At 34.4% G+C, this 21,111-nt stretch overlaps 1 protein-coding gene across 1 annotated transcript in view; it reads right to left on the reverse strand.

Annotated features, from left to right (window-relative positions):
• EYS (eyes shut homolog) overlaps nucleotides 1–21,111 on the reverse strand; it is a 1,472,707-nt gene that overhangs the window by 965,623 nt on the left and 485,973 nt on the right. Inside the window, 1 exon segment of the mRNA XM_044387239.3 lies at nucleotides 10,512–10,657. Within this exon segment, the coding sequence (XP_044243174.2) occupies nucleotides 10,512–10,657 (146 nt within the window).

Raw genomic sequence — 21,111 nt, forward strand, 5'->3', positions numbered from 1 at the left:
TTACAAATGTCTCCAAAGATCTCTGCTTTCTGATGGATTATATTTCTATTTATTTATCTGATTAAAAACCAGTATTAACTGGCCTGGTAGTGCTTCCATCTTGATTTTAAAAGGCCTTTAATGTTTCTTTATATCTGGTTATATTATGCATAATCACAGAACATTTCAGTTAAATGAAGATAGTGTGGGAAGGAACTATATTACAGATGGAAAACATTGACTTTCCGGAGATGCTACTACAGTCATTTAAATGCTAAGAGACTACTTCAGTCTCAAAAGTAAAGACATTCTCTCTCTCTTATAGGCAGTACATTTCATTTAGATAGTTGTGCGGTTATGTTGTTGTCTAGTTTCAATAGTTGAAGTAGGTTCAGATCCACTTACCAAAAGGGACAGAATTGGTGTAAGTACTTCAGTTTCTCTTTCCTGCCCTTTCTAGCCAATTAAGGAAAATCTGTTCTTCAAATGGCACTCATATACTGATTGCAAGCATTTCCATGCTTCCAAAAGTAGGAAATAGGCTCCATGCCTGGGCTTTGGGCTGCTTCACTGCATTCCTGCTCATATATCATAAATCCACTGTCTCAGTTTGGATTCTGCTAAAATCAGAACCTGAGACCATGACTCATTTATTTGGTAGATGATCTCAGGAAGTAAGAATGACAGAGTAAGGAGAATGAGAGCAGAGAAAGATTAAAAGTCAGCAGAAGAAGTTTTATTCAAGACACTTTTGTAGGCAATGCGGACGTGATTGCACAGTGACTTTAAGAAGTGAATAATATGGGGCACCTAGGTGGTTCAGCCAGTTAAGCCTCTACCTTTGGCTCAGGTCATGATCTCATGGTCCTGGGGTGGAGCTCCGTGTGGGGCTCCCTGCTCAGCGGGGAGTCTGCTTCTCCCTCTCCCGTTTGTGCTTGCTCTCTCTCTTGCTCACTCTCTCTCTTAAATAAATATTAAAATAAAATCTTTAAAAATAAAGAAGTGAATAGTAATAACTAGGATTAACTACATGAAAGGAAAGTGTTTGGGTTATTTATAAACTGTCTTCTATCTCTCATTGTTTGAAGCATGCCTTAAAGGCACTGACTTCCTGTACTTTGAGCTGTGCATGTGTGGAGACTATGCTGGCTCCATGGTATAGGGAATGACTCTAGAGATGGAGTAGACATTCAGCAAACACTTGACTTGGGGAACTGTCATGATGACATGAGCTGAGAGCACTTAGAACTACTCACCTCAAGGGTACCTGGATAGCTCAGTGGGTTGTACGTCCCACTCTTGACTTCAGCTCAGGTCATGATCTTGGGATCCTGAGATAGAGCCCTGCCTCAGCTTCAGGCTGGGGGTGGGGTCTGCTTGATGAATCTCCCTCTCCCTCTGTGCCCCATTTGCTCATGCACCCCCGCTTTCTCTCTCTCTCTCCCTCTCCCACTAAAGGAAAAAAAAAAAAGAACTACTCACTTCATATGCAGCTGAAATCAGAAGTTAGCCAAGAGGGCGTGACCTGGGAACCAGAAGTGTTTGCTGAGTTTACCTCAGAAAGTATATCAAGGACTATTTTCTAGAAATACTCCTGGAGACCTGCTACACTCTACATGCATTTGGTCTTTGCCATTCAGTTGACTCCAATCCTCTAAGAAGACAGATGTGTAAATCTTACTAGGAGTCTGCTTTTCACACCTAACTCTTCCCTTAGTTTGTACCAAAATTTCTGCTTATGGTGGGAGAGTGTTAGTATTATAAATATTTTCACATTAGGACACAGCTTACAGGTATATTTTATATATATATTTATATATTATAATATATATAATATATTATAATATATATATATATAAATGGCTTTACCAGAAAGCCCTGTATTTTGGAAGTTACTGAGCCTTCATGAATAAATCTCATAATCTGATCTACTCTTACCTTTGGGTACTCATACCTGTTAGAACCTGGGAAAAAGGAAAACATTAAGAAACAAAACCACCAGTGCCTAAAACTTTGGATTGTCCTATAATTATTATTTTGGGTACTCAATGGCCCTGAGCATCATTCTGATTAATCATTTGCTTGCATAATAAAGTATTTTTAATGATAGTATATAAAATATTTCTTAATAACATTCTATAGAATTTCTCTAGCCCAAATTACTCTGTAAAATATCAAATAGATGCATTTATGACATATAAATAGTGTTGCCCTAGAAAACTAAATATAAGTGGATAATGACCTATAAATATCTGATAATTGATATACTTTTATGAGGCAGTATATCATCTCAACCATTATTTTTAGCATCTTATTTTGTAGAATATAAAATATTAACTGCCTCGAGATTGTTATATATTATATAAAGAATCACCAGTGATAAGGTCACTTGGCTTAATTTGCCATTGGTTTCCTTTTAGGAAGATTTATTGTGAGTTAATGAGTAATAGAAAAGGTCTAAATTTTACATTTTAGGTCACTGTTGGATTTATTGCATATAACTATTTTACTTTGTAATATTAAATCAAATTATATTGCCCTTGAATTTAGAATTGGTGTTATAGATTCACATATATATGCTTTTAACTCAGAATGAGAGGGATATGCAGAGTTTTCTTTTTTAGCATACAAGCAGTAAAAACTTCTTTGAATGGTTTCCACAGTATCAATAAATCAACATTATAAAAGTGAGAATTTTATCTCCTATTAGAAAAACATTTTAATGGCATTATGGAAAGTAAATGAAAAGAGAAAACACTGAAAACTCTATAATCACTAAGCAGTTTGTGCATTAAAAACATACAAAAGTTACAATCAAATACAATTAAATCAAATTACTTTAAGTGTATAATGTTCTCTTAATATCCTAGGCACTGAGATACTAGAGTGAACAAAAGATAGAAAAAAATCCTGCCATTGAAGAGATTCAATTCTAGCAGGAAGAGATAAATTAATAATTAAGTGGTATAATGATTAGATAGTGATAATTGCTATGCAGGAACAAAGGAAGGAGGTAGAGGAAAACAGTATTATTTTTATGTAACGTAGATAGGTCTTAAGAGGAACTCATGTTTAAGACCTGATGAAATAAAGGAGAAAACTATGCTTATGTCTGAGGGACAGGATTCATACCCAGAGAGAACAGTAGGTCAACTGGGAGAGTAAGAGAAAATGTAGTAGGAAATGAAATCAGAGAGGTAGCCAGGGACCAGGCCTATATATCATCTAGTAGGGCAAAGTAAGGAGTATATGTTACATCCAAAGCATCATGTGAAGCACTGGAGTATTCTGAGGTTGAGAGTGATGTTTTTTATATTTTTAAATGATCACCCTGGGTACTGGTGAGGGATACATTTTGATATATTTTAGTGTGACAACAATGAAAGACAGAAAGTAGTTAAGATATTATAGCCAAGGCAAGAGATGATGGTGGCATGGATGAAAGTGATTGTAACACAGATTGTAAGAAATGGTTGAATTAAAATAAATTTTGAAGATGCAGCCAATGGGACCTGCTGATGGACTTTAGGGTGAAGTATAAATAAGCAGTCAAAAATAATTCCATGATTTTGGCTCAAGAGACTGGTGAACAATGATGCCATTCACTGAGGTGGAAAACACTGGTGGTACAGCAAAGTTAAGATAAATCCTTAGAACTGGGGAATCAGATGTCATATGGACATCTAAGTGGAAATGTTTGAGTATATGAGTTGGAGATTCAGGGGAGAAGCCAGAACTCATGAAACAAGTTAGGTAATTTTTAATATATGCATGGTATTTAAACAAAAACACAGATGAAATCACTTAATCAATGGATATATCTAGAGAAGGAAGAGCAAAAATGAAGTTCTGAACAGTTAAAGGATCCACCAAAGGAAACAAGACATTAGTGATTGTGGAAACAAGGAGTCCAATATTAGAAAGTGTTTAAGTAGAAGGGATGAGTAAAATGCTATATATTATGCTATATAATTAGCATAAAGAAAAAATAATTTGTATTTGAATTTAGCGGTGTGGGGCTAATTGGTGACCTCCAACAAGAAGAGTTTAATTTGAGTCTTGTGATTAAAAGCACGATTTGGAAATGGGTTTGAGGGGCGCCTGGGTGGCTCAGTCATTAAGCGTCTGCCTTCGGCTCAGGGCCTGATTCCAGAGTCCTGGGGTCTAGCCCAGCATCGGGCTCCCTGCTCCACTGGGAGCGCTGGGAGCACTGGGAGCCTGCTTCTTCCTCTCCCACTCCCCCTGCTTGTGTTCCCTCTCTCGCTGGCTGTCTCTCTCTCTCTGTCAAATAAATAAATGAAATCTTAAAAAAAAAAAAAAAAAGAATGAGAAGTGAGGAAATGGACACTCAATATAGACAATGGATTTTGATAATACTGTTTTAAAGAGAGAAAATAGAACTAGTTTAACAGAAATGTAAAGAGAAAAATTAAAAATGAGATGAGAAAGAGGTAAATATTAATATTTACATGCTGGTAGTAGTGATACAGTATGGAGGGAAGAATTTATATTACAGAAAATAATTCCAGGATAAATATCTTTTAATAAGTGATAAAGTGATAAAGATAAAGGACAGAATCAATTTACCAGTGGAAGGGTTAACCATGGACAGGAACAGAGAAAAATGGAAAAAAATGCAGTGTATGAGTGCAAATTCACATAGAATGGCAGTTGTCAGAGAAAAGACAAAGAGATTCTTTTCTGATCACTTTTATTTTCTCAGGAATATGAGACAAAGTTAGAAGTTGAGATTTAAGGAGAGGAAGAATTGATGGGGATTTAAAAAGAGAAGAAAGAGCTAGAAATAATAGGCTAGGATACCGGGAAATTGAATTGATTAGAGAGTAGTCACATTGTTATGCAGCGCAAAGGGCTTCCTTAAGGTTGGTAGTCAAGAAGTCAAGGTAAGAATATGAAAAGAGAGAGAGAGAGTGTGTGTGTGTGTGTGTGTACATGTATTTTTTCTCCTGGCCTACACAATCCACGTGAGTGAAAAATATATGGAAAGTTGAGATTAATATCACAGTTGAGTTTTTTTTGTTTTTGTTTTTTGTTTTGTTTTTTTAAGGTGAGTATTATGGCACGGGAGAGGGGTAGGATAATGGAAGTAAGTGAAGCAGTGATTATAATTGTAAGCCATACTATTTAGGCTGGGACAGGGGGAAATAGAGATATGGTAGGGGAAGAGGCAAACATGGTGGTCTGGAAGTGGTATTATGACCAAGAATTCTTGAAAGACTGTGTGTTTCCTACTCACTTCTTCAGGTGAGCTATGCCAACCTATTATTCATTGCTTTGCCTCTTTCCTCCTAAGACTCTGTCCTTTTTTTGCACTACTTTGCCTTGTGCTAGAGAACATATTGTTCTGTTTAATTCCGCAAAGTCCCACTAACACACATTTTATAGTACACTTTCACTAGAGATTTGAAGTAATAATTTAAAGTAATTAGAAAAAACACTTGAATTTTATATATTGTTCTCCTAAAAACGTGTTGTCTGTTTCTAACAAACTGAAGTAACTGGTCCTAAGTTTCTGGTTTATCAAAATCTTGTCAAACATCTTTCCCTGCTGATGATCCCTATCTCATTTCTTTCCAGGAAAACCAGTGAAAAGGAAAAGGCCCCTCGGTAATGACATTTCAGATTTCTCCAATAAAACAGATGGCATTTGTGCTCACTCACACACAGTACAAAAATCACCAGTCGAGGACTTTTCATTCACTCAGAGGTTTCGATTAGCCTTTTACTGGTTCTCTCTTAGATAGTAACTGGTATTCAGGGAGTAGTTGAGCCTAAAACACACACACACACACACACACACACACACACACACAAGCACACACACATAAGCACACTGTTCTAAATACAGAGATACATGGAAAAAAAAGAAAACATACACAGAGGAAAAAATGAAATTTGGATATTAAGATAATGGAAAGGCTAAAATAATTGAAAATCCTATAAATATTATTATAGAGAAGAAAGAAAACTTATTACCAATAAAAATTACAGAATGCCTTAAAAATATTAGACAAGAATAAGCTTTTGGAAATTAAAAATGAGAGCAAAATGTTCTTTAACAATATAATAAAGATACTGGAAAAAATAGAAGTCTACCAAAATAAGCAAAAATAAAATGAAAATAAAAAAAGGAAAACTGATATGGTTATAATAATATTAACAGTGACATTTTGACTTAAATATTTTTGATATAACCATTTCGGGAGGAAGTAGTGTGAAAAAGTGTTTATAAGTTGGTGAATGGAAAAGGTGATAACACAGCTAAATCTTTATTTTCTACAGGAAAAATTATTTATATAATGTGAAAAATTGAAAAAATCAAGAAATAGCAGTTTAAGCATGCTATTTAGAAATATGAAAGCAAGTGCTTCCTGTGTGCGGCAGTTGGTTCAGTGTCTAACTCTTGCTTTTGGCTCAGGTCATGATCTTGGGGTCATGAGATCAAGCCCTGAGTCGGGTTCCACACTCAGCACATAGTCTACTTGAGATTTCTCTCTCTCCCTCTCCCTCTCCCTCTCCCTCTGCTGCTCCAGCCTGCTCATACTCTCTCTCTAACATAAATAAATAAATCTTAAAAAAAAAGAAGAAATATGAAAGTAAAAACCAGAAGAAATATTTAAGGATATTGAAAGAAGTTGCTTCTGGGTGCAAGTTTGTTATATTTTCTATATTTTCCCTAAAATATTATCCCCCCACTCCTCACCCTGCTTTAAGTGAAATCATGGCTAAATACAGAGCCTACATTACACATAGGTGTGGAAGTGAAAGCATTTTGAGGAATATGCAAATCCTCAAAATCTTAAACTTAGTCTTGTTACACAATGTCTATTTTTTTCCTAGCTAGCAGACTGCTAGACTGCCAACTACAAATAAAATTCTTAGATGTTTCTCTACTTGATTTGTGATGTGATGATGATTTTTTAAATATATTTTTATATATACACTATGAAGATTCTAATATCCTCTGGAAATATCAAAGCTTCTTCATTGGTTTAACCTTTTCCCTTAATGGTCCAATTGTATAAAAATATAAAAATTTGTTATTAGGGAAATAGTCTCATCTTTATAGGTTATTAAGTGTAATTTTGGTTCTTCATTTGTCTCTCTCAATCTACCACTTTATCTATATGCATATGTATGTGTGTACCAAATAGCACGTCAATTTTAAACCAAATCAGCTTTCCCATGGCCTTCCCTGACTGCTCTATGTTTCCCTCCACAACTCCTAACCTTATTCTAGCCCCCTATAATTATTTTCCTACATAATTTTTCTCCATGGCAATTAATATCATTTGTTGTGTATCATATTACAATGTTTCCCAGATATATCTGTATTAGGGAGAGAGTAAATATGAATTAATGATTTTATGATCACAGCTTTTTAGTAGAAGTATGAGAATTCAATCCCCCAACCCTTCCAGTAAGTTGCCAGTCTCTGATACACCTGGCCTGAAATGACAGCTAAATCATCTCAGAATTGACTGTGTCAACAGAGACACCTTGGCTACCCCAATTATTGCCTAGTAAATTCATCTGAAGGCTCATACTAGACCATCTAACCAGGTGAAAACCCACTTTTAGAACAGCAAGTGAGGTGGGTATTTGTAACTTTCCAATAAATCTTGAAATTAAGAAGAAAGCTCATTCTTTTTAATATGAGAAGCCTACAATTAACCAAAAACCACGCACAATTTGCTGAGCTCAAAATACACATTTTCCTTGGAAAATAGGCCAAACCAATTCAGATTTAGAGACTGAATGGAAGCCCATGGAATCATAAGTGGGCTTCCCATTAATCAACTACATAATATATGCTTTGTGAATGTATGTTTATTCCAGAACAGCTTGAATTCCCAAAGTAAAAGTAAATAAAAAATGTTTCAGAATCCAATGAATCAATGAGAGGGAGTTAAAGATTTTTCCATCAGAGATGGAAAGGGAACATAGTTTGATTAATCGATGATTAGTGATACACCTTAATATTTATATATCATTAATGTTCATCTTTTCATGAATATATATTGAGCATGTATGATATGCTACACATAGACATGTCTCACCATCTCAACTATGCAATTCTGATCTAATCTATGACTTAAAACTACAGCTAATCCTTGAACAACAGGGTTTTGAAATGAATGGGTCCATTTATGCACAGATTTTAAAAAATAAATACAGTATTGTAAATGTATTTTCTCTATGATTTTCTTAATAAGATTTTCTTTTCTTTAGCTTATTTTATCATAAAACTATGGTATATAATACATACAATATTGTGTTAATCAACTGTTTCTGTTACTGGTAATGCTTCTGATCAACAGTGGGATATTAGTAATATTTTGGGAGTCAAAAATTATAAGTGGATTTTCTACTGTAAGGGGTTGGCACTCCTAACCCTCATGTTGTTCAAGGGTTAATTGTAATTCCAAAGCCTCCTGATTTATCTCTCTGCTGCTATTGAAACTCTGCAGTCTATTCTTCACAGAGGAGTCAGAGTTGTCTAGTGAGCATATAAGTGAGAAAAAGCCTTTTTTTTAAAGTATCTCTCCCTCCTCAAGCCACTGCCCCATTTCTTGCTTCCTTCTTAAACAAATAAAAATCTTCCTTTAATAAATTGTGTACATTCACTTTCAGCAATATAATTTTTTCATTCTCTCTTAAGTCCACTTCAAACAGACTTCTTCACCATCCACTCCAGCCAAATTGCTTCCTTGATGATGTCACTAATGACATCTGCATTGCTTTTGCAATGGTCAGAACTTAGTCCTTATTTTATTTGACTTAATAATAACATTTGACACTGTTGGTCATTCTCTCTACTTGAAAGAATTTACATGGCTTTCTGCATTCCATCTGTCCTTGTTTTTCTTCCGTATTATGGACTGCTCTTTTCAATTTCATTTATAGGTTCGTCTTTCCCTCATGGATCCCTAAATACTGCAGTGCCCCTGGTCTCAGTCCTTGGTCCTTTTCTCTGTTCTATCTACATTCACTTCTTTGTGATCTTATCCCATATTATGGTTGTATATCTGATGACTCCCAAAATTTACATTTCCTTTCTAGACTATGTCACACAGCCAACTGTGTACTCAACTTTTCCACAGGGGTGTTTAATTGGCAAATCGATCTTAAAGTTTGAAACAACAGTAAGCACATTAGCTTTCAAAAAAAATAGAGAAGTTGTGAAAATGAATTAAAAAAGAACATGTTAATCCTTCAAACTTTACAATGAATTTAAAATAACAGAACAATGTGTTACATCAAATAATTTTACAAAATGCATTTCTCTTTCATATTGAGCTTAGTGTGTCATTTCTTAACACTGTTAGCAAGCAATAAGAAGCAGAAAACAACAGCATGGTGAATGTCATTGTGAGGTTGTATCTATGGTCCCAAACAAAAATTCCAAGAATTTGGAATATGATGGGCAACATGACATTTAGAAAGGATACTGTTTTATTGCCAAAATTTATTGCCTCTTACTTACGTAATAAAATCTGTAGATAAGGGTTTAATTTTTTTTTTATTTAAGCAGAGACTTTTGTGCATGTAACCATTATTACCAAGGTAACCTTTTCTGACACCATCAGGATTCCTCAGGAAAAACACTTGCATATTTTTTGTTCAGGTCACTTAATTTTTCCTTGCCTTCTGATTACTTACCTGATGGAAATACTTTTATTTATTTATTTTTTTATCAGTTTTGCTTTCCAATATTATTTCTATTCTTCTAGTGTTTTTTACTCCTGCAACCATAGAATGTTATATTAGATACACTTAACTAGTTTCCCTCGGGAAAGGAACCCAAGAGATACCAGTGGTGTAAAATTCAGACATTAATAAATTGAAACTTGAGATTTCAATACACTTTTGCTGGACTCACATAATTAATATTAGTATACAAAAATAATAAAGCTTTTTGTATTTCATAAATGCAAAAATTCAGCAGAAGTTTAGAGGGCTAATGCATTTTCCTTTCCATAGCTGCTTGATGAGTTTTGCCTTTATTTTTGGATAGCATTTGTGTTGTGGAATAAGTGATATTAAGAAAGCTAACTCCAAATTATATTTTTCTACTAGAACTTTAAATTCACAACGGCTCCCTGATTTCTGGCATATACGTATATTTAAAAGAGCTAATCCAATTATATTTTAAAGACATTTGTGTAATTGATATGACAGTATTATTTCTCTTAGATTATTCATACACTGATACTCCTCTATATTACAACAATATAAACATAATTCAGACACACTTCAATTCAAAAAGCATAAAAGTGTAAAACACCTTGAAATATAATCCATATATTTCTTAGCTGTTAGCAAATGATAGATTAAAAAACATAATTTTTGTTTTTATTAATTTCTTTTACAAGAAACAATGAGTCTCTTGCACTTCTTGGCCTACCTGCACGTGCCAGGTTATTTCAGGTTCTGGAGAGTAAATATAAGATTGCCATTTATTCATAGAGAACAATACGTTGATACAGACAGGGCGGGTAGAGGTTTACCTGTATAACCAGGAGTACAGAGGCAGTTGTATCCACTAGTTCTGCTGACGCAATCTTCTCTATCTAGACAAGGTGAGATTTCACATTCACTCATATCCAATTCACACAAAGCTCTGTGGTACCCTGGTTCACAATTACACACAAATCTAGAGAAAGGTCGGAAAATGAGAAATCACATGTTAACAAAAATCATTTCATTATATACATAATTCATATGTATGTATTAAATTTTAGCCTTACTTAATATAAATATAAGCCTAACTTAATATAAATAAATGGCAATACTATCTTTTTTTTTCCCTTGGATAAAATATAATTCACCTTTGTTGGTTCACAACCTCAAAAGTTCCCCAAGTGAAATTTGAAACTGGTCCCCACAGATGCAAGGCGAGGAGAGCCAGAAGAAAGAGGCAAGCCACTCCAAATTGGTGGGTAACAGGTTTAATAAGCAAAGGAACTAGCATTCCAGGCTTGTCTTGGGCACCCGCAAGACAAGTAGACCTTCACACCTGCTCCCCAAATCTTAAAAATTTATGTAAAGGCATTAATGAGGTTGTCATGTATACAGTCCAGATGGTGTCAATAACTCATTACTCAGTGGTTCCTAACTGGAAATAGTGGAAAGAACATACATTCCAAGGACAAGGGAGAGAGTGAGGTGCCTCCTAACTGCCAGGATCCAGTCTGCAGGTCAACACGAGGTCATGTCCTCTCAATGACTTCTTCAACGACCTTCTAGATATTTTTCCCCTTGAATGTTTTTTACATGAGAATTTTTTCAAAAGTGAATATATTTCAATAATTAATATAACTTTGATAAGTACTATTGAGCTTAATTCTGTACTGTATATTTTATTATTAAATAAATATAAATCTTTAACTATATCCTATGTTTAAATTGAAGATTACTCTGTCCACGGATTAAATGATGTTTCTAATATGGAATCCCTTCTGGTTAAATTAAAAAGATCATTTTAGCAAAAACAATCTCATTACTGCTTAATTATATTGACAGATGTTGGAGAAATTGGATGTAATTCAATGATTAGATGTCAGGTTCAAAGTATCATGCACTTAATAGAGGAAGTGACTCCCAAGAGCCTTGCCTTTGAGAATGGCTTCCAGAAATTTCAACTGAACTTCCTTTCAATATCCAACTCTCCCCTCTTTAGCTTAAACATCAGCCTCTGATGAAACTGAGTTACTGAGTTCAGATATGTCCTCTGGACTTTAACTTGGGAATATTTCTTGCTCCTATGTGGATTTCATTTTATTGATTCAGATCCTGTCTCAAAGGGCCCTTGATTCTTTCCTTTATAGTGTACGCTATAGCAACAATCTATATAACTATATGGCAGAATCACCCTGAATTTATTTTTAGTGTATTCCTGGATATTGTGTTGAACATGTTTTTATCTCATCATCTAATCAGCCTGTATCTATTTTCTAGAAGATAGAAGACCAATTCTCCAGAGACGAAATTGTGATGAGTTTTAGGTATATATATGTAAAGTAACATCAGTAAAACAACAACCAAATAATCTATGACAAGCCAATAAATAATGCTAAGAAGAGAAAGCAATAATTTAATCTTTTCTTCTGTATTCATAGAAAAATATTAATGAAAACATAAAACTAATTTCCATAGATAAAATTGAGAGAAAATGCTCCCAGAAAAACAAGTTCTAAGTAGTTTTTTTCTTTCTCCTTTTGAAGTCTAAATAAAACTGCTTACCAAATTTTCTTGTAATAATTTTGAAACAAATTTTTGTTCTGATTTTTTGAGGGAACTCTTTCTAATTAACATCAGTTTCACCATGATTGTAATTATAAAAACATAAACACAGGAAATCTAACAAGCCCATGCTCCTCTTTTACTCACATACCACATATTAACTGATTGAATGCCAGATGTTAGTCATGTACTCAGATCCAAGTGTAAATAAGGCTTCAGCTTATTTTTTAAATTCTCATAAAGAAGTTAGGGACATTCACATGTAAACATTACAGTAAATATATGCCAATTGAGAAAAGTGTGAAGTCATACAAAAACAGAGTTACATGCTAGAGAAGGTGACAGGAAAGGTTTTACTGGTTAGTCAATAAAGAGTGGGATTTTTGTATCAGTTGGACAGAAGTCATTAAAATTCCATGTGCAATGTCATGCTGGTGTAATTTCTCTAGAGCATTCCATGCGACTAGGATCTTGACCAAAATCACTTTTTAGGGTGATCCAAATACTATGATTCTTGAATTTGTGTTCAAATACCAAAAATTTTCTCCATCTCCACATTCTCTCTTGCATCTTCCAATAGAGTCCAGAAAACATAATGAATCTTTTAACTGCCTTACTAAAGTCAAGATATGTTTGTTAATGATATTCTCTGGCTGCTACTGTGTGTTCCAGTGAATCAATGATTCTGAGGGATCACAGAGTAGGTAGGAGTTGGACAGTGTTTTCAGTTGTAGCACTAAAAGGTATGTCCAAGAAATAATTTTTTTCATACTGATAGATTATATTACTACAAAATATATCAGAAAATTACTCTGATCTCAATTTATATATCTGTTGCATGTCCTTAGGACAGTTCTATTATACTTCCAGAAATTACAAAACCTATTCTTTTTTTTTTTTTTAAAGATTTTATTTACTTATTCGACAAAGATAGAGACAGCCAGCGAGAGAGGGAACACAAGCAGGGGGAGTGGGAGAGGAAGAAGCAGGCTCCTAGCGGAGGAGCCTGATGTGGGGCTCGATCCCATAACGCCGGGATCACGCCCTGAGCCGGAGGCAGACGCCCAACCGCTGTGCCACTCAGGCGCCCCTACAAAATCTATTCTTTACTCTGAAAGGTTGAATATTAGAAATTATTTTGGGACATCTTAAATTTATAATAACGATCGTTGATTTTTCTCAATCTATTATAAACATAACTTTATTCATTAAATTTACAGAATTCTCCCTGTGTATTTGTGTATGTGTGTGTGTGTGTCTTTTTCCTCTTTCTCTCTTTTTGAAAACCAGAAAATATCCATATCTCTTGCCTTTTGCCACCCAAATTTTGTTTTCTGTAATTACAAAAACCTCGAATCTCTGTGCCAAGTCTTTCCCCGGAGACTTAAAATATATATGTACTCTCTCCCTTCCTTCCCCCTATCTCCTTTTCCCTCTTCCCTGCCCTTGGTCCCAACACCTCCTCTTCTTCTCAAATAGGAGAGGTAGGCAAATACAGCACATTCTCAACTTGTTCTCTCTGTACCTACCCTGGTCCTTCAAACCATTAAAAAATTAAACTGCATAAGGCATGTCTGAAAGGAACCTCACCAGATTCCTCCTCCTCCAGCCCTCCAACTAAAATATACAATCCCTTCAGCTTTGCTGTATTTTCCCTTCCATTATTGGCTGCTGAGGGCCCCATTCCTACATTATGCAGACCAAGGCTACCTAGACTATGGGGAAAAAGTAAAAGTGAACGTTGATTTTTATTAATGTCTTAATTGACGCATTTAATCTTACAGTAATATTGAATTGCATGTTAAAAGTGTCTAAAACATTTCTTCTTTTGATGAAACCCTATTTTAACAACTTTTAAAACACAAATATGCATATATTAAAAATATCTTGTCTTGAAGCAACAATTAAGACCATGAAATTTGTAATATATTTTTGATAAAATGGAAATTTCTAATTTAAATTCAAGGCTTTATTTCAAAAGTTTTAGTGGAATTAAACTTAAATAGGTTGTCAAGGTAGTGAACATTTTTTTATTCAAATTTCCCTTAATTTGATAGTGACCTAAAATTTTCCAGATAGGTTTTCAAGATACTTTTCCAAAACTAAAATGACTTCTAAAGAAAATTCAGTACATTGAAAAAAAAAAAAGTAGAGGTAAAGAAGAGTAACTGTATTTTCCATAAAGTGATATTGCCGTAATGAAAGGGGAGGGAAAAATGCAAGGTAATCACAGGGACTTGTAGCTCTAAAATGAGGCCCTGCTTTACATTATTCTTAACATTATTCTTTTATCTCATTTTTATCTGATTTCAGATGAGAAAGAAGTTAATTAGTAGAGAAATTGTTTTTATGCTTCTAGAAAGCTGAGTTATTCTAAAATATACCACTATATTGATTAAATCATATTATAAGATCCAATATATGAATTTTTAATGAGTTTTAATTTAATTTAATCTTTTTTCAGAGTTTTAATTTTAAAATGCACTTAGAGTGTTAAGATTTCATATATATTTCTTCCAAAAGATCATTTTATAAAAGCCTGGAGTCCAAACACAAAAATAAAACTACAAACTACTGTAGGAGAAACTTTATGATAAAACATGTTAGGTTATGTTATAGCTATTCAGATTTTGAGATAATTTATAATACATTTTAAAGTAATTTCTACCTCTTTCTTGTAATTCTATACTGCATTCCTGAACCATAGTTCTTTATAATAATATTTCTTAATCAAAAAATGAATAATCTATTTATATTTTTGACATGGATAAGGATTCTCACACTAAAATTTTATGAAAAAATTAAAGTTTAATAAACACTTTAGATAACATTTAAAAATGTTAATCAGTTATAAGATATGTAAAACTCGTCTGTTCCTTCATAATTTTTTTTTTAAAGATTTTATTTATTTATTTGACAGAGAGACAGCCAGCGAGAGAGGGAACACAAGCAGGGGATATGGGAGAGGAGGAAGCAGGCTCCCAGCGGAAGAGCCTGATGTAGGGCTTGATCCCAGATCGCCGGGATCATGCCCTGAGCTGAAGGCAGATGCTTAATGACTGCGCTACCCAGGCGCCCCTGTTCTTTCATAATTTTTTAATGAATAAAAGCATACTTAAGTATACAAACATACATAATGGAAAGTAAATACAATACTTGTAAAATCTGCACATGGAAAAACTACCAAATTTAATATTAATCTAAGAGAATACTGAACATGCTATGATATGTATAGTTCATTTATTTTTTGTTTTAACTTAGCATCTTTAAGATGGTATACTTTAAGGTGCTGTATATTCTGTGTATCTTAAGCAAAAGGAAGAAGAAAAACTAAACCAACTTTTTTCTACCCAATATATTTGCTCCACAGGGTGATTATCTTTAAAATAGTCTTTATATGTCATTATTATTATTTTACTACACATGGGTATGGAAACAATGGGGTTATGGAAAAGTGTTTAGTAGAATATAAATCATTGGGCTTAATAGCTGGTTTCTAGGCAATTTACAGAAGAATGTACAGATTTTTGTCTCTTAGTTAAATGTACATTAGCCAGTCATTTTCAACTTTGTAATGGTAAAGAACTGCTAAACTCGTGAACATCACACACCAATTGGTCACAGTATTCTCTTTGATAATGATTCGTGTGTGATAATCACATCAGCCATTTGGAAATTTTTCTTCTTCTATAGTCTTTGAATGAACCAGACATGTAATTGTTCTGATGAATTCTTTCCTTAGCTATAAATTTTTCATAGTTCAATATTATTGTCAGTGATCTAAGTAAACTGATGACTGTGGCTTAAAAAGACATTAGTTCTATTGGATAACATATGCGATCAAATGTCAGAAAATGTCAATTGTAGTGTTCAGTTTTGCAATAGTTTGTAGCTGAACTGGAGCTGCCATCTGTATGTTGTCATATCTCAAGGAATTCTTTAAATACTGTCATTAGGATTAAGTATTAATTGTTGCAGGCCCCAGTTTCAATAGCCAAGGAGAGAATGGAACAGATTAAAAATATAGATGTAATAATAAGTACATTATATAATAATTACTGTTTTTATTATTTTTCTTGTGTGTCTATAGTTTAATTTGTACTAAACATATAACAATTGGTCTTAAATGAGTTGTTAGGTTATTTCAAAGATTTTTAATGGTAAGTTAACATCAATATGCTAAAAACACACTAAAAAAAGTTCTTTATATCAAAAAACATATTCTTGGAAAACAGATGGGATATGAAAATGTGATTACTTATTTTTCAGCTGTTGATGATTTTTTTGGTCTTAAAGATTTTAATGCATTGAAATGGCTTTTATTATAACAATTTAAACAAAGTAATTTTCTGAGAATAGAATAATCTACACCCATATACCCATCATCCATATTTAACACATCTCAATGTTTTTCCATGTTTCTGAATAGTTTTAAGGAAAATGTATAAAACATATATTTGAAAACCCTTTCTATACATCAAGATTCATTTTTCATTCCTTTCTACTGGGAGGAAATCACTATTCTTAGATTGATGTGCATTCTTTGAAGTATGTTTTAAAATTTCATTAAAATTATATTAGTGTCTCCAAAATGAAATAATTATGTACAAATCTAATAATATATGTGCATGATTCATGTGAGAAAAGCTAGAAAACTCTGATGAATGAAATCAAAGAAAAATTAAATTGAGAGATACTACATGTTCATGGGTAGGAAGACTATATTGTCAGGATGTCAGTTCTGCCCAAAGTAACCTTCGGTTCAATGAAATCCCAATCAAAATCTTAGCAAGTTATCCTGTGGATATTAATAAAACAATTCTAAATATTATAGGGAGAAGCAAAAGACTCAGAATTCAATGTTGGAGAACAAAGTTGAAGGACTGACACTGCCTGCCCTTAAGATATTATAAACCTACAGTAATCAAGATAGTGTGGTATTATCAAAAGAATAAACGAATAGATCAGTGGAACAGAATAGGGAGCACAGAAATATACTCACATAAATACTTTGTGTATTTATACACAAATCTTTGACAAAGAGGCAAAGGCGATTCAATGGAAAAATGTTTTTTTCAAAATATGGTGTTGGCACAACTGGACATTCACACTGAAAATCTAAAAAATCTAGAAACACACCTTAAACTCTTTGTATAAACTAACTCAAAATGGATAAAATACTCAATGGAAAAGGCAAAATTATAAGAACTCCTTGAAGAACGGAGAAAATCTTGATGATGTTGGGTCTGGTTGTCCATTTAGATAGGAAACCAGGATATGAACCACAAAAGAAAGAATTGGTAAGATGGGCTTAATTCAAATTAAAATTCCTGTTCTGTGAAAGACTGTGTCAGGAGAATTACAAGAAAAGCCATAGACTGGAAGAAGATATTTGCAAAAGACATAACAAACAAAGGATTATTACCCAAAACATACAAACATTTAAAATTCAACAATAAGAAAACAAACAATTCAATTTTTAAAAATGGGCCCGTGATCTTTTTTTTTTTTTAATTTTAATTTATTTGACAGAGAGAGCATAGGCAGGGGGAGTGGCAGAGGGAGAGGGAGAGGGAGAAGCAGGCTCCATGCTGAGCAGAGAGCCCAATGTGGGGCTTGATCCCAGGACCCTGGGATCATGATCTGAGCCAAAGGCAGTCGCTTAACCAACCCACTGAGCCATCCAGGCGAAGGGCCCATGATCCTAACAGATACCTCACTAAAGAAGTCCTATTGATGTCAAATAAGCATATGAAAAGATGCTCCACATCATTTGTCATGAGGTAAATGCAAATCAAAACAATGAGATACCACTACACACCTTTTAGAATAGCCCAACTCTAGAACACTGACAATACCAAATGCTCATAAGAATGTGAAGCAACAGGAGCACTTTTTTTTTTTTTTTTTTTAGATTTTATTTATTTGATAGAGTGAGTGAGCAACAGACAGCACAAGTCATGGGGAGAAGCAGAGGCAGAGGGAGAAGCAGATTTCCCCACAATCAACATTCCCCACCAATGGTACATTGTATTACAATTCATGAATCTACACTGACATACCAATTATCATTCAATCTATAGTTTGTATTAGGATTTACTCATTGCGTTGTACATTCTGTGGATTTTGACAAATGTATAATGGCATGTGTGCATCATTATAATATCATACATAATAGCTTCACTGCCCTAAATATCCTCTGAGATCCACCTATTTATCCCTCCTTATTCTCTAATTCCTAGAAACCACAATCTCTTTATTGTCCCCAATGTTTTGCCTTTTCTAAATTGTTATATAGTTGGAATCATACTCTATGTAAGGTTTTATAGATTGCCTTCTTTCACTTAGTAATATGCATTTAAGATTCCTCCATGCGTCTTCATGGACTGATAGCTCATTTTTTTTGAGTGCCAAATAATTTTCCATTGTCTGAACAGAACATACCACAACTTAATTATCCATTCACTTACTGATGGCTATCTTGGTTGCTTCCAAGTGTTGGCAATTATGAATAAGGCTGCTATAATCATCTGGGTGTTAGTTTTTGAGTGAACCTAAGTTTTGACTCATTTGGGTAAATACCACATAGTGTGATTTTTGGATCATATTGTTAGTTTTGCAAGAACCTGCCAAATTCCAAAGTAGCTGCCATTTCTTTTTTATCCACAGGGAAATCACCTTGGAGGTCCAAATATTTCCCGTTTATTACATAATCATCTTCAAAGGATGTTTCTGAATAGTCACCTCCATATCCTTTCTTACATTTCCGGTTTCTGGGGAGGCCCTCTGGAAAAAGATGATGGCCACTGGGTGGATTCAACACTAATCAGGTGGTCAAAAGTCATATCCAGAAACCTCTAAGATCTGTTTCTTAACAGGAAGAGACTGGTTCAGTTATGGTTCAGTCAATATATTGTATTGTTTTTCCTATACATGAGCTGAGCTTGAGGATCAATATTTACAAAAACTCTTCATGTTGGGTGCCAGATTGTTCACCATTAGTGTTTGGTTATTTTCCATCAAGCTTTTTAGGATATTCTCAGTTTGAGAAACACTTTAATGTCATCAGCTAGATTGAAGAGTCAACATCAACTTCATAATCAATTCAGTTCTCTGTAAATGCACTCACAGTTCTTGTGTTCATGAATCAACCATGGGAGTTCTCTTTTAAGCAGAGGGCATTTTGGCTGACTTCCTCCTCTAACTCTTTGAGATCTCATACTGGAACTTGGAAAACTGGTCTTTAGAAGCCATATAATTAACTGATGTGAAATACCTTTATTTATATTTGTAAAATCATTTTGATTCTACTATTCATTTCCATTCTAGTCCCTCACTCAGGGCTATCTCCTAAGTCCCACGCAGGGCAAATTAGGAATGCCAGGCAGTTAATGCCCCATGCCTCAGTCTGCATGTTTTCTGTGAGCTTATTTTCCAGTTAGTAATCCTATCTTCATTTTGGTTGATAGCATTTTTTATCTTAATTCTTTACCACTCTTCTTCCTAGCCACAGCTTCATCATGGGAAGAGCGTTTGCCCCACACCCTCAGGAATGGCTACAATTATTTTTTTGCACAGTCATCTATAGGTAAGGATGAAGGGCACTGTTTCAGAGCTGAGGGCTTAAGGGATTTTGCCTGTTTTTTGCTTGTTCTCTTGAACTTCTGCAACTCTTTGAGAACATGCTAGTCCAATAAAAATGAAAGACAGTTGGAGCACGGCCATTTCAGCTGACTTAACAGACTGTGAAACATTTCCTCCTCCCCAGCTATGTCCCAGAGAAAATTAGATGAACCCAGCCTATATTAGAGCCAAATACCAGTAAACCACAGATGTGAAAATATTAATATATAATAACTATGTTTAACCAATGAGTTTTCAGTTTCTGCTAAGCAACAACAGCAAACCAGTACAAAATAGTAACTTTGAAGGAGTTCATACCCACTGTAGACAAAGGATAGATATGGCAAAGGAACTTAAATCTCTGAATTCACTTTAATCTCCATTAGTGATAGAGGTTAAACCTCTCCTGTTTCTTATGGAATCTGTGCTTCTTTGCATACAAGCCTTCCTCTAAATGCGCTGACGGAGTTGACTTATAAAATGTCGCCAGTTGGGGCCCACTCCCCAACATTTCTCATTGGTTCCAGCCCATAAAAAGGATTAGATTCCAACTTTGCTGATGAGAGATGGAAACACTTGACTGGGAACAGCTAGCCTGTACACTAGAAGAGCTGCATAACCCCACAAATCTGTATTGTCACAAAGTTGGGGGGCATGTGTGGGATTGACCCTAAGGTAGTCAGACCAAAGGAGAAGAAATATAAAACTTAAATGAGTTAAGCTTATTGACATGGATGGAGAGAGAAGATTCAATGTGCTAATATTAGCATGTGGGTATGGTGTTAAATTGGCTAATCAAAAACAGGAGTTAATTCCAGCTTAGACTGAGGAGGTAGAAGTGCCAGAGTATTCTTGGTACATATTAAAAGGAGTTATTCATAGGCTTATTTTTATAGAAATTTTTGAATGGATCTATCATGAGAAAGCTGTTCAGCTACCTCTTTATTTCTATCCCAAGAGAATGCAGGAAGGTCTTCCTATCTCCTCGGAAGAAATTCCATTCACCAAGATCAAGAACGGGGTTCATGAGGGCAGCACTACTGTCTTGATGAACTCTGTGGTTAATGTCCTTTACAGGCTGGAGATAATGTGAGATGCTACAGTAAAATTGGGTTCCCTGATACAAATTAGAATAATGGGATCCAAGAATGGATGAAAACTGTTGGATATGCTTGACTATCAGATTAAAAATGAGCAAATAGCCCCATAAATCAGAGAAACAGTTGGTGATTGGTGGATTGA

The sequence above is a fragment of the Ursus arctos genome, unplaced genomic scaffold, assembly GCF_023065955.2.
Source record: "Ursus arctos isolate Adak ecotype North America unplaced genomic scaffold, UrsArc2.0 scaffold_29, whole genome shotgun sequence".
In the NCBI taxonomy this organism is placed as follows: Eukaryota; Metazoa; Chordata; class Mammalia; order Carnivora; family Ursidae; genus Ursus; species Ursus arctos.